Genomic DNA, 14,340 nt, shown 5'->3' with positions numbered 1-14,340 from the left:
AATTCATCTATCCACCTATATATTCACTCACCCATCTGTCTACCTGTCCATCTACCCACTCACCCACCCACCTATCCACTTAACTATCTCCAAATTCCCCCATCCACTAATTCACTCTTCTAATAATTCAACCACACATCCATCCATCTCATCCACATTTACTCACAACTTAATCAGTCCATCCAACAATTCATCCTTCTACTCAATCAACCATCAATCCACCCATTCATCTCTCATCCATCTGTTGATGCATCTATTCACCCATCCATTGTCTAACTACTCCAAAATTCACTCATTATACCTCTATACTTTCAATAGTTAAAACATTCATCCATCCACCCACCCATCTATTTGTCCACCTACCCACCCTTCCTTCCATTCATTCACCCATCTACCTACCTGTCCATCTACCCACCTCTCCAACTACCCCTAAATTCATCATTCTTCCTCCTAATAATTTAACCACACACCCATCTATCCCATCTGCTACATACAACTTAATCTGTCCATCCAATAATTCATCCACCTACCCATTCAATCATCTGTCCCCCATCAATTTATACATGCATCCATCATCTATCTGTCCATCCATCTAGTTACCCATTCATCTATCCAACTACCCCCAAATTCACCCATCCATTAATCTATACTTCCAATGGTTCAATCACACACACATCCACTCATCCCTCCATTTTTTATTCATTCATCACTCATTCATCTATTTAATCATTTATTCATACAACAAATTAAATTATACCCCGGCAGCTGGAAGAGATAGACACAGACCCAAACAGCCCAACTTTGGGGTTCAAGAATGGGCCAGATGAAAGACCTGGAGCTGGGTAGTGAGAGCCTGCCGGGAGGTCAGAAAGGGCTTCCTAGAGAAGGGGACCCTGAAGCTGACCTTGATGGATGGGAAAGAGTTTTCCAGGCAGAGAGGATGGCATGGGGGACAGCCTCAGAAGCCCAGGGGCGTGTGGAAGGAGGGAAGAGGGAGGAGCCGGGCCGGCAGAAGTGGCGAGTGGAGGTAATGTGGAGGATCACAGTGAGCTTTGAAGGCAGGGTGGAGCAGCGGGCCTCACCTCATGCAGACAAGTATACTGAACATGGTAGGGGGCCACCTTCTCCTCCCCTTTGATCTCCACACTGATGTGTAGCCGGATGGCACCAGACACAGCAGATTTGTCAGTCCGCTTGTCTGCAGGGCAGAAAGGGATGGTAGTGTCAGAACCTCCCAATCTAGAGAAAGTATTTATTTATTTAGTTAGTTAGTTAGTTAGTTAGTTAGTTAATCCTCACCCGAAGATATTTTTCCATTGATTTTCTGAGAGAGTGGAAGAGAGACAGAGAGAGAGAGAAACATCGATGTGAGAAAGACACATCGATTGGTTGCTTCCTGAATAAGCCCCGGGCTGGGGATTGAGCCTGCAACTGAGGTACATGCCCTTGACCAGAACTGAACCCATGGCTCTTCAGTCCGCAGGCTGACACTCTATCCACTGAGCCAAACCTGGCCAGGACTATCCCTGGGCTATTTTAATGTATGCATGACTATTGAACTCCCAGACACCCTGAAATTAAGGCCTGGGCGTCTCTCCTCAGATTGACTCTAGACTCGTGTCTCTCCCATTAGACTAGAATTCCTTAGCCCCAGTCTCTCTCTTCAAGCTAGGATCCCAGACATTGCTTCTTCACTCCGGTTAAATTCTTGGTCTGCATCTCCCTCTTTAAACTAGGAGCCCTAAGCACTTCTTCTCCCCCAGATTGAGCTCCCGGGGTCTGCGTTCCCAATCAGATCAAGCTTCCCAAAGTCTAGTCATCTTGTCATATAGGGTTCCTGGGTCTGTGCCTCTCTCCTCAGACTAGGATCCCCAAGTCTTGCTTCCTGACTCTCCATCAGAATAGGGTATCTAGATTTCTTCCAACCAAACTAAGTTCCTCGGCTCTGCTCACTCCTCTCAGAGTGGGTTCTTCCTACACTTCCAGACTGAGCTCACAGACCCTGCACCCCCCACCAGATTGGGCTCACAGATTCTACTCATCTTCTTAGATGGGGTTCTTGGGTCTGTAGCTCACTTCTCAGATTAGGATGCCCAAACTATACCTCCTCTCTTACATTGGATTCTTAAACTTCCATCTTCCTTCTCAGGTTGGATTCTTGGGTCTGTGCCTCTCTCCTCAGACCAGGATCCCCAGGCCTTATTTCCTGTGTCCCCCATGAGACTGGAATACAGAGATTCTGTCCCTCCCACACCCTCTCAAACCAAACTAAGAACTTCCTAGGTCCGTGGTCGGCAAACTGTGGCTCGCGAGCCACATGCGGCTCTTTGGCCCCTTGAGTGTGGCTCTTCCACAAAATACCACGGTCTGGGTGAGTCTATTTTGAAGAAGTGGCATTAGAAGAAGTTTAAAAAATTTGGCTCTCAAAAGAAATTTCAATCGCTGTACTGTTGATATTTGGCTCTGTTGACTAATGAGTTTGCCGACCACTGTCCTAGGTTCTTCTGTTCACCCTCTCAACCTGGGGTGCTTCCTGTCGCCATCAGATTGGGCTCACAGAGTCTGCCTCCTTCACCAGATTGGGGCCCACAGACCCTGCCTCCTCCATCAGATTGGGCTCCTGGACTGACTCCTTCTGACACGGTGTCTCTCCCCTCCAACTGGGTTCCCCACTTTGGTTGGCTCCCTGGAGCCCCCTCCCTGCCTCCTGCAGGCCCCTCCCCTTGCTCACCCAGGTTGTACCACACGTCCATCTCGCCACTGAGCGTCCGCACCTCGATGATTGTCTGCCCCAGGAAGTCGTCAGACTCTCTCTTGAACCGTTGTTTCACGCGGGATTTGATATCATCGTCTTCGTCCCAGACTCGTACCTTGATTCGATCTGAGGAGTTGTGACATTCACTGCAGGGGGGAGGTGGGAACGAGGGTCAAGCAGCTGGCTGGGGCTGGTACTGGCGTCCCCTTGGGCTGCCCCGGTAGGGAGCTCTGCATGGGCCACAGGGGGCCCAGGCGGGCACTTACAAATGGAAGTTCTCCTCCCACACAGGGTTCAGGTTCCCGTAGATGGTCTTCGTCCGTTTCTTGGTCTTCCCGACCTGGACGGTGACATAGGGGTCACTAGATCCCGTCTTGTCCTTTGCCTGCAAGCCCTGGGCACAGACCACTGGAAGACACATGGGACATATAAAGGTGGGCTCCAGGAAGAAGGTATGCTGAAAACAGGCATTTCCAGGGGCTCCAGGCTGCTTGCTGGGGACACCTGTGATGTGGCCTAAGGGCTGAGACTGCTTACTGGGCACACTGACCTTGCGGGAGAATTAATATCCAGAGAACCCTCAGTCAATGAAGGATGGGAAGGAGCCCCAGGGCCATCCTGAGAGTGGGACATTCTCAGGTGTGTGCTCTACACTGTGCCCTTGAAGTTCCCCTGTAGGATTGAACCCCCATTGACCACAAAATCACCTACTCATTGGTGCCCCCTGCAGGGCAACTTCCCTCCCTGCTCCCAGACTTCTGTCTCCACCCACTACTAGAGCGTCCTGGGACCACCTGCTGGACATCCATCTGCCCTGGAATCATCTTGGAGTCTGTCTCCTGGGAAATCCCAATGAGTTTGGGCCTGGATAAACACCCTAGGGTAGGCCCACAGACATGGGAACTCAATACTGTCTCCTAGTGGCCCCAGGTGGGAATGAGCCCCAGGTGTCCACAGCATTGCCTGCTGTTGGCACCCTGTGAAGAGCTTATTCTGGTCCAGCTTCACTTCCAAACTCCCACGGGGCTTCCGGGGATCGCCTCCCAGACAATCCATGTGCCCTCGACTACTTTTCCTGGGATCTGATTCTGGGGGCACTAATCGAGATGCACCCAGATAGCATGTCATGCACATACATTTGGAGACATACATGTCCACCTGTGGGCACAGATGCACACACACGTGGACCTGGGAAAGCCACGGATAGGCTCAAGCATGCGCAGCAAAGGGAAGGAAGGGGCCTGGGAGGGAGCTAGAGGTCTGGGAAGAAGGGACCGGGTGGCCTCACCAGTGATGCTGATCTTGGCCGACCACTTGGACGTGCCGTCCAGCACGCTCTGCTTGACCGCCTTCATCTGCTGCGTGTGCGCGGCCTTGGTCACAGCGAAGATCTCCTGGATGAGCTCGAAGATCTCGGGCTTGTTGCGCTCCCGGATCTTCATGCGGTCCTTGAGCACCATGATGATGTTCTGCGTCCGGTCCTCAGCCCCGTGCTTGGAGCTCTTCTCCGCCGCCCCTGCGGAAGCGGACAGCCGGCGCTGTCGGGGAGCACTCCCGGAGCCAGCACCCCAACTCCAGAGCTCCCTCAGCGGCTGCCGCGGGCACCTTAAGCCGTGGGGGTTCATGCGAATAACCCCCAAGCTAGAGCTTCCTACTTGTTCTCTGAATACCTCCTCCCGCCAGGCTTTCTACCCTGCAGAGCCCGGCCCCTCTGAATCCCCTGCCCCTCCAAGACCCCACCCCCTCTCTGCTCTCTGCCCCCTGCTGAGCTAACCCTAACCCGTTTTTCTCCGGGGGAATGGGGGTCTCTCATTAACCAACCCCATCCCAGCTATGAAGCCAGGGCCTGAGCCCCGCCCCAGCCGTCTTCGACTCTCTCACACCTCCTTTCCCCTCTTCTCCCCCCATCCTCCCCCCAGAAGGAGTCCCGCCCTAACCCTTGCCCCGAGTCCCCGTCCGCGGCCCCCACCGCTCCCCGCTCCGCCCCTCTCTTCAAACCCACCTCGCAGTCCGGCCGGCCCGCGCCCCGCCTCCGCGGAGCCACGCCCACCACTCAGTCCCGCCCCCCACTCAGTCCCGCCCCCTACTCAGTCCCGCCCCCCACTCAGTCCCGCCCCCCATTCAGTCCCGCCCCCCACGCAGTCCCGCCCCCCACGCAGTCCCGCCCCCCACCCAGTCCCGCCCCCCACCCAGTCCCGCCCACCACTCAGTCCCGCCCACCACACAGTCCCGCCCACCGCTCAGTCCCGCCCACCACGCAGTCCCGCCCACCACTCAGTCCCGCCCACCACACAGTCCCGCCCACCGCTCAGTCCCGCCCACCACGCAGTCCCGCCCACCACACAGTCCCGCCCACCACTCAGTCCCGCCCACCACACAGTCCCGCCCACCGCTCAGTCCCGCCCACCACGCAGTCCCGCCCACCACTCAGTCCCGCCCACCACACAGTCCCGCCCACCGCTCAGTCCCGCCCACCACGCAGTCCCGCCCACCGCTCAGTCCCGCCCACCACCCAGTCCCGCCCCCACGCAGTCCCGCCCCCCACGCAGTCCCGCCCCCCACGCAGTCCCGCCCCCCACGCAGTCCCGCCCCCACGCAGTCCCGCCCACCACTCAGTCCCGCCCACCACTCAGTCCCGCCCACTACGCAGCCCCGCCCACCACTCAGTCCCGCCCACCACCCAGTCCCGCGCTCACGCTGCAGGCAGTCGGCGTTGAGCAGGTCCTGGCACTTCTCGTGGCACTTGACGCCGCACTCGGTGCAGCGCATGCCCTGCCGCGCGATGCCCCACAGCAGCCCTTCGCACTCGTAGCAGTAGGTGGGCGTGGTGGCCGTCCACACCTCGAAGTTGTGCGGCGTAGTGCACGAAATGGGGTAGATTAAGGCTTGCAGGGTCTTCTTGTAAACGTGGTTTTTCTGCGGGGAGGGAAGGGGTGCGGCGTGGGGCGCAGCGTCCTCACCTGGGGGCCCTGTCTGCCACGCCCTCACCCTGTGCAGAGTCTAGTCTAGTCTCAGTCCCTCCGTCGCCCCCACGGGGTCGGGATTCACCGGTTCCTGTGTACAGAGGGTGCTACCCCGATGCTGAGCTACCGAACCGGAGAGTGAGGAATGCCCGTCTCTGCCACGCCCTCTTCCTCTTCCTCCAGAAGCCCCCGGCTAAGCCCACCGCACACCCCCACGCACCAGCTCCTCGTTGTTCAAAGTGCTGGAGGCCAAGGCTGAGGTGATGCCCGCTTTTCTGGACTGGACCAGGGACTGGGGTGGGACGCCACCAAGGGAGCCATGGGGTTGATTGACACCCATGGATTGTCGCGGAGAGCAGAATCCACAGCCAGTCACGAGGAATAGGACACAGGTCACGGCAGCAGGAGCAGAACCAGCAAAGAGTTGGAAAATGACAGAAGCTCCAGTTTAGAAGGGACCCTGGGAGGTGAGCAGCCGCACCCCCCTGGCTCACCCACACCCTCCCACCACGGGCCAGACTTGGCCATGCTCACCAGCCACAGGGCAAAACCACCAGCCACACCGGGAACCAAGGCGGCGAGTCGCCTGCTCTCTTCCCCACCCATGAACTAGGACCTGGCAAGGTTCCCTCCCCAGAACCCGGGGGTGGGGCCAGTTGGAAGATGGCAGTGGAGGGGTCTGGGAAGGAGAGGTAGGGGCCCAGGTCACCATCACTCACTCACCATGGCCTGAGGTATCCAAGCAGCACAAAGGGCAGAAATCAGATTATGTTAGTCCCAGAGAACGCCTGGCCGGCCCCCGGGCCCGGGTCTGCCATGGGCAGTTGCACAGGTTGAGCGCCAGGAGCCGGGAGGGCGAGGGCACTTACCAGGTCACTCACGAGTGGGATGGGCTTCCTCTTGCGGATGTCAGGCATGCTGTCGATGATGATGAGACCACCTCCAGGGCTGTAAGACACACACAAGGACGTCAAGGGCCCGGGAAGTCTCCCTTCCTCCAACAGACATCACCTGAGGCTGGGGCAGGGCGTGCGATTTCACAAGTATTAAGAATTTAATTGTGTGTCCCCCCCAAAAGATACATTCAAATCCTAATCCATAGGACTTCAAAATAGCACCTATTTGGAAATAGGGTTATTGCAGAGGTAATTCGTTAAGATGAGGTCATACCAGAGTAGAGTGGGCCCCAAACCCATAGGACGGGTGTCTTTCTAAGAAGAGAGACACACAGGCAGAAGGCAGTGGTGTGGCAATGGAGGCAGGAACTGGAGTAACACGTTTACACACCAAGGAATGCTAAGGGTTGCTGACAGCGACCAGAAGCTGGAAAGGCAAGGAAAACATTCTCCCCTACGGGTGTCAAGGGAGTGTGGTCCTGCCCACGCCTTGACGCTGGACTTCTGGCCTCCAGAACGGTGAGAAAATAAATTCCTGTTGTTTTAAACCCCCCGTTTGTGGTCGTTTGTCACAGCAGACCCAGGAAATGAAGCCTGGGCCTCACCTTCCTTGTCTGGGAGGTGGGGAGATGCGCCTATAGTTAGTAAAAATTTGAATTAAGGCAATCCTAAATAATATATAAAAATATCAAGGAAATCTTTCTTTTTTAATAAAAATATGTTTTTTTTCACTGATTTTTAGAGAGAGGAAGGGAGAGGGAAAGAGAGAGAAACATCGATGAGAAACATTGATCAGCTGCCTCCTGCGCACCCCGTACTGGGGATGGAGCCCGCAACCTGGGCATGTGCCCTGACCTGGAATCGAACCAGACTTCTTGGTGCATGGGTCGGCGCACCAATGTGTGTGTGTGTGTGTGTGTGTGTGTGTGTGTGTGTGTGTGTGTGTATTGAAAATCTATCCTGGAAGGAGTGATTTCAACTCCCATGGGAATGCGGGAGCTGGAAACTGTGTTTGTGTCCTTGTCTCTCGGCAGTTTGGCCGTAGCTGGAGAACTGAATGAGCACGGTGGCAGACGCCATAGTGGCCCGTCTGCATTCTTTTTACAGACAGGTGTGCTCATCCCTGAGAAAGTTCAGCGGCGGCTCCTCTCCAGAAGGTTCTCACTGGCCAATGGCTGGCCGATGAGAGAGGTGTCTGGCAGCCAATGACTCTTGGACAAGCTCTGGGGTGCAATTCATGCTCCAGTGCCCCCTGCAAAAATCAGGCAGAGCCTGGCGGCTCCTGAACTACATTTCTGCTCAAGCTGCTTCCCGGGCCTGATCCTGCCTGTCACATAGGTGTCCTGAGAGAGCTTCCCCTGTCAATCACACACCCAGGAACCCCCATCTCAGTCCCTGCTTCTGGGGCTCCCCTGCTCATCTGGGAATCACAACTCCTGTCTCTGCTTGCAAAAGACCTATGAGGGAAGCAGGTCACTCTCCTGCTGCTATTTTAAAACATGAGTGTAATTTAAAAATACCTTTTGCATCCTCTAACCTCACCATCCAAAGGCGGAAAAAAACACCCCTAAAGAGTAGTAACTTAAGAAGTTAGATCTGACAAATTGCTCCATTTAAGAACAAAGGATTAATTTTTTCCTCCCACTGATTTTTTTTTTTTTTTTAGAGAGAGTGGAAGGGAGGGAGGAAGGGGGAGAGAGAGAAAGAGAAACATCGAAGTGAGAGAAACACATCGATTGGTTACCTTCCTCCTGCACATGTCCCGATGGAATCGAACCCACAACCCTTCGGTCCACAGGCTGATAATCTAACCACTGAGGCACACTGCCAGGGCCCAAATGACTATGTTAATGAAAGTGCCAGCAGCAACAGCAATAATCTGAGATTATTAAATGCAGAACCAAAGCAAAAAATTCACTCCAGGGTGACAGATGGGCGGTGCGGGAAAAATGGGTTTCTCCTTTATCTCACATTGGGGGAAGCACTTTTGAATTATGAGTGGCTTGGGCAAGGCATGTTCCTCCCTGGACTCAGTTTCCCCATTGTAAAGCAGAGTAGTGGCCCCTACCATGGGTTTGTTGTAAGGGTTCAACATGTTACTATCTTTGGCTCCTGAGTGCCTTATGACAGCGGTTCCATTATTCCACCCATGCCCAATCTCGGCCCTATCTAAATGGAACCTCTCCCAGCCTTTGCTGGCCTCAGGCTATGGTGCAAACCGGCCTTAAGCTGTGGGTTCAAAACTTCCTCCCACCCCCAAAAGCTCCATTACTCACCCGCCTTTGAACCACAGGGATTTGGACATCTCTCCTTCTCCCCGGGCCTATGGGACCGACAGACAAATGTGGTCAGTGTGGCTGTCCCTCCCCACGGCAAGACAGGCTCCACACCCACTTCTGTCTCCCCTTTGGGCTGGGAGGCAGGAAACCTGGGTCCCAGTCCTCACTGGGTGTCCTTAGGGACCTCACTGGGTTTCTCGAGGCCTCAGCTTTTCCATCTGTAAAATGGGGAGAGAGGAAGGAGCTCCTCTCTGCCACCAACCTTAGTGGATGTTAGTCTCCTCGTCTGTCAAACCTGGGGATGTGTTAGCATCGTTCCAACAAGAGCTTATCCTATATAATAAAAGGCTAATATGCAAATCACCCGAACAGCGGAATGACCAGTCGCTATGATGCGCACTGATCACCAGGGGGCAGACGCTCAATGCAGGAGCTGCCCCCTGGTGGTCAGTGCGCTTCCACAGGGGGAGTGCTGCTCAGCCAGAAGCCGGCTCACAGCTGGTGAGCACAGCAGCGGTGACGGTGGTGGGAGCCTTTCCCGCCTCTGTGGCAGTCGGACATCCCCCGAGGGCTCCCGGACTGTGAGAGGGCGAGGCCAGGCTAAGGGACCCCCCCCCTCCCCCCCCAGTGCACAAATATCATGCACTGGGCTTCTAGTATTTCTATAGTCTCCTGGGATTCTCAGGGGCTGGTTCAGACACTCATAAGACTCTGTCATTCCTTAAACTCCCTGCAGCCCCATCTGCTTATCTGCTTTAGTGCCCCAGGGCCTTTGCCCAGGCTGTGTTACCTGTTTGTATGCCCTCCCACCTTCTGAACCCGACCATTTATCATTCAGGTTTCAGTGTAGACCTAGGGTCTATACCCCCGTCTCCCATGCCACTAAAGGTGACGTGGTTGGAGCAGGGCTGGGAAACGCTCTCTTCTGAAATATTATTAAAGCATTTTGAATACGTGAAGTATTCCCTTCTCCAGGGAATTTTTCTGATTGCCTGCGTTTGTTTTATGCCCCATCTATAAAACCCAGAGAGCCTGCCCACATTTATTTTTCTTGTCATACCACTAGTTCCATTACCAAGGTAGTAACTGCTGTTTTTTCAATTAATTTGCTGATGTAATGAAAGTTATTCAATAGACTTCACTGTATATTCTTTTCTATCTTTTGAATTTGGAACTGTGTGAATATATTATTTGGTCAAAAAAGAAAATTCTTTGTTTGAACTGATATGAAATTTGACTTGAAGTTTCTGTGGCTCTGATATTGGATGGCTGAAGACTTTGGGGATGTGATTAAGATCTCCTCTTGCCAGTCCCACCCAAATTTCGAAGGCCCCCCTGGATAGTAACACTGCTCTGTGTCTAGCCCAGAGTGGGTTGAATGATTGAAGGAATAAGTAATGGTCTCAATCCTGCTCCCCATCTGAACAGTCAACAAATCACCCTGACCCCGGCGCTAATTGTATCGTTCTCTGAATTCCTTGTCCGATACTGACCCGGCCTCAGACCTTCCCCCAACCCCGACGTGACACCCAGTATGACCCAAGCACTGAGCTCTTCCCCTAATACCAATCCTAACCCTGACCTCTGACTGCTGCCTTAATTCTGATCTCTACCCCTAAGCTCTATCCCTAACCATGAACTTGACCCCTGACAGGGCTGTAGCCATGACCTAGCTCCACGGTTACAGATCACCAGTCCCCCTTCCCTGCTGAGAAATACCAGGCAGGTGTGGGTGAGGCCAGGAATGGTGGTGCCAGGGCAAGGGCAGAAGAGGGCAGGGCCAAGTTGGTGTGGGCAGAGCCACGGAAGGACCAGGATGTACAGAGGCAAAGGCATGGTGGATGGAGTGGGGAAGGGGCATGGCCACGCTGCCCATGGGGCGTGGCATGGTCTGGTGTGAGTGGGGCCCGGAAAAGGACCAGGGTGGTGGGGCATTCGAGGAGTGGGGAACGGAGCATGGCCAGTCTGGGCATGGGTGTGGGTGGGTCACTGGGCTCCGGTGGGAGCTGGCCAGGGCTCTCACTCACCTCCTGCAGCTGCAGCCGCACTTTGTTGAAGGCTCGCAGCCAGTTGGCCTTGGCCCTGGACATGGAATCCTGACCTTCCTGGCCTTCCTCATCTTCTTTGGGCCTGAAACTGAGGCAAGGGGCATCCTGAGGCACCAGGGCTGGCTCTCCCTCCACCCTCCACCCTCCACCCTCTGAGTGATGCCCGGCCCTTCAGAGACACTATGGTGTCACGATGGAATGAACATGAACCTGGGGAACAGGGAGGGGGAGTGGTCACAGGGCTATGTGTTTATTGAAGAAATCGAGATGGGTCCAGGTGGTCAGAGGGGGTTCAGTGGGGTTGGAGGGGGTCAAGCTGGGTCATGAAGTAGTCTTAGGGACTATGCCTCTGTACATCCTGGTCCTTCCATGGCTCTGCCCACATCAACTTGGCCCTGTGCCCCCTCTGACCTGTCTCAGTGCCCCGTCCCCTTCCTACGTGCCCATCATCTCTTACAGCTTTGGGTCCCCTGGCTCCCTCTTCCATACTCCTGGCCCTCTGACAGGGTCCTATTTGCCCACGGTCCTCCCAATGTGCTTGTGGCTTCTCCAACCCCAGCAAGCCATCTAGCCCCTCATAACCCCTAAAACTACTTCATGACCCAGCTTGACCCCCTCGGACCCCATTGAAGCCCCTCTGACCACCTGGACCCATCTCGATTTCTTCAATAAATCCATTCCCCAGGCTCATGTTCATTCCATCATGACACCACAGACCCCTGACCATAGTGACCTTGTGACAGCCCTTAGGCCCCCTCCCATTACCTCTCCTCAGCTTTGGGGGGCTTGTCCTCGGGCACCCGCTCAGCTGCAGGCACTTCCTCAGGCACGGCTGGCTCAGGAGCCACCTTGGCCACGGCGGGGGCCTCAGCAGGAGCCTTGTCCTCCTTCTCGGGGGCAGCCAGCGGAACACTGACGCGCTTGAAGTCCTTGGGCTCCGCCACGGCTACCTCCTGGCGTTCAGTATAACCACGGATGTCATCAGGCACCTCTTCTTCCTCTTCCAGTTCCTCCTCATCCTCAGGCAGCTCCTCCTCCTCCTCTTCTTCCTCCTCCTCCTCCAGGAAGTCCTCCAGGTCTTCATCCAGCTCCTCATCCAGTTCCTCATCCAGCTCATCCTCGTCCTGGTCCCAGCGCGGCGAGTCCTTGTGGTAGCTGACTGAGCTGTGGCAGGAGTGGTAGGAGTCCCGGTCCCGCTCATCTTCGATCTCGGATCCCTGCAGGCTCTGCTCATCCGGGTCGAAGTCCTCACTCAGCTGTGAGCTGCCCTGGCTCAGCTCCCCCGAGGAGGCGTAGCGGCTGCTGCCTGTGGGGCTGAGGGGACAGGTGGGGCTCAGGGACCAGGCACAGAGCCACTGCGCCACCAGCCCCCGTCACACAGGTCCAACACCCAGTCAGTCATTCACGCAACATCGCTTGAACACCTACTGTGCACCGGGCTCTGCTGTAGGTGCCAGAGAAACACAGCCGTGAACAAAAGAGACAAAAATCCCACTCTTGTGGCATTTATGGTTGGGGTGGACGGGCAACAAACCAGATCGATGATATCAGTGATCATTGATCACTCTCTGCACACCACTCTGCCCATGCCTGTGGAGGTGGCAAGTGCCCCAACACCTAGAATCAGTGTCCTCACCACGGCCCCCTTGGAGACCTAGGGCTCCTGAAACGTGACCAGGGTCGCACCTGGCTCTTAATGCCTCCCACCTCAACCTGGTCCTCCCGCCGCTGAGTCCTTTCCCTCACCAGGGACAGGGCCCGTCTGTCTCCACCCCGTGCCTCAGCCCCCACTCACAGCCGGCCCTGCCTCAGGCCCTTGGCTCCATTCCCCGAGCATCTGTAAAATGCATTCACTTCTCTGACCCTGGGGCGCACGCGGGTCCAGGCTCTGCCATCTGCACGAGATGCTGCCCCGACATCCACTCTCGTCCCCAACAGCCCCTGCTTCCCACGGAAGCCACAGGGAGGCTCTTTGAATCATAAACCCAATCACATACCTCCCTGTTCCAGCCCGACCGGGCTCCTTAGTGTCCTTGGAATAAAGCCATGCTAAGCCCCGCATCCCCCACGGGGCCCAAACCCTCCCAGCTCCCCACCTTCGCCCCCTGCTCCAGTCACATTAGCCTTCCTGCAGGTCCGCCCACACCCTAAGCTTGTGGCCACTCCAGGCCTCTGCACGCGCTGTGCCCTCTGCCGGGGACACCCTTTCTTCCTTGATTCTCGCCCCCCCCCCCCCCGGGACTAAATGTTTACCTTGAATATGTTCTTTCGTTTCCCTGGAGCTAAAAAATAGAGGCTAGTGTAGATGTTGAGTGTTTTAAAAAGTTCCTTCCAAAATATTCCATCTACAAATGATCTAAGCTTTCTACGGTATATATATATATATATATATATATATATATATATATATATATATATAAAGTACAGAAATTTTTAAAATAAAAGTTGTTCAAATACCTGCAAAAAATTGTATTGGTCAGTGCTAAAGTTTGAGTAGGAAGTGTATGAAGCTTTCCTTTAAATTATATTTTACCCCAAATCTCTACAATTCACATTGCCCAATAGAACTTCCGGCCAGGATGGACGTGTCTTCTGTCCAAGTGCTTTACAAATATTCAACCTGCTTCATAGCATGCTTGCTGCTTGTTGTTGTTCTGCTTGGAAGCCAGGACTGGGGCGATCAGGTCCACGAGGAGGGGCAGCAGTCTCGAGTTTCAGCTTCCCAGGCTCAAGGACCAGCACCCTGCACCGGGCAGTGGGATGGCCCACATGGGCCAGGGACCCACCTACTGGGCCGGTCTAGGGACAGCCTACTTTTAAAGCAGGGGTGATGATGGCTGGACAGAGAGGGGCAGCTCCCAAGTCACTGTGCCCAGGCTGCTGGCCAGGAGCCCAGGGTCAGGGGGCACCAGGAGGGCTGGGACCACCAGCTAGCTGCTTGCTGGGATTTTTCCAACACCACTATGCTTCACATCCCCTCCCCCTGCCCCACTAATATCATCTCTTCCTCTACTACCCCACCCCAATCCATTCAGAGAGCACATGGAGACCAGTGGCTTTTTAAAGGAGTGCAAGAAGCCCTGGCCGGTGTGGCTCAGTTGGTTAGCACTGTCTCATGCATCAAGAGGTCGCTGGTTCGGTTCCCCAGCCGGGCACGTGCCCTGGTTGCTGGCTTAATCCCCAATAGGGGATGTGCAGGAGGCAGCCGATCAATGTTTCTCTCTCTCTAAAATAAATAAAAACATATTTTTAAATGCTTATTGTAAAAAATAAAGGAGTGCAAGGAGCCCCCATATTTCAGGCGGGGGGACCTCTCAGGGGCCTCTGGACTTCCTTTCTTCAGCCAAAGCAGACCCACTTTTCTCAATCTTGTGGAATTTTCAGGTAAAGCAGGGGCTC

The 14,340-nt window shown here is 54.8% G+C and overlaps 1 protein-coding gene across 4 annotated transcripts in view; it reads right to left on the bottom strand.

Moving 5' to 3' along the window:
- The window catches only part of UNC13A (unc-13 homolog A), a 59,684-nt gene that overhangs the window by 25,970 nt on the left and 19,374 nt on the right, over positions 1-14,340 (bottom strand). For 3 of the 4 annotated variants that reach the window (XM_054716818.1, XM_054716821.1, XM_054716819.1), the window contains exons 10-19: positions 11,707-12,255; positions 10,921-11,029; positions 8,891-8,937; positions 6,588-6,666; positions 5,939-6,010; positions 5,452-5,671; positions 4,044-4,271; positions 3,022-3,163; positions 2,732-2,901; positions 1,083-1,198 (exon numbers count right to left, since the gene is read on the bottom strand). In XM_054716818.1, the coding sequence (XP_054572793.1) occupies positions 1,083-1,198; positions 2,732-2,901; positions 3,022-3,163; positions 4,044-4,271; positions 5,452-5,671; positions 5,939-6,010; positions 6,588-6,666; positions 8,891-8,937; positions 10,921-11,029; positions 11,707-12,255 (1,732 nt within the window). Of the gene's footprint in view, positions 1-1,082; positions 1,199-2,731; positions 2,902-3,021; positions 3,164-4,043; positions 4,272-5,451; positions 5,672-5,938; positions 6,011-6,441; positions 6,448-6,587; positions 6,667-8,890; positions 8,938-10,920; positions 11,030-11,706; positions 12,256-14,340 lie in introns of all 4 variants that reach the window. The other variant, XM_054716820.1, reaches the window with a different exon arrangement.

Source organism: Eptesicus fuscus, chromosome 6 (assembly GCF_027574615.1).
Source record: "Eptesicus fuscus isolate TK198812 chromosome 6, DD_ASM_mEF_20220401, whole genome shotgun sequence".
NCBI lineage: Eukaryota > Metazoa > Chordata > Mammalia > Chiroptera > Vespertilionidae > Eptesicus > Eptesicus fuscus.
The sequence above is the reverse complement of the archived record's forward strand: the minus strand, read 5'-3'. Positions and strand labels throughout refer to the sequence as shown.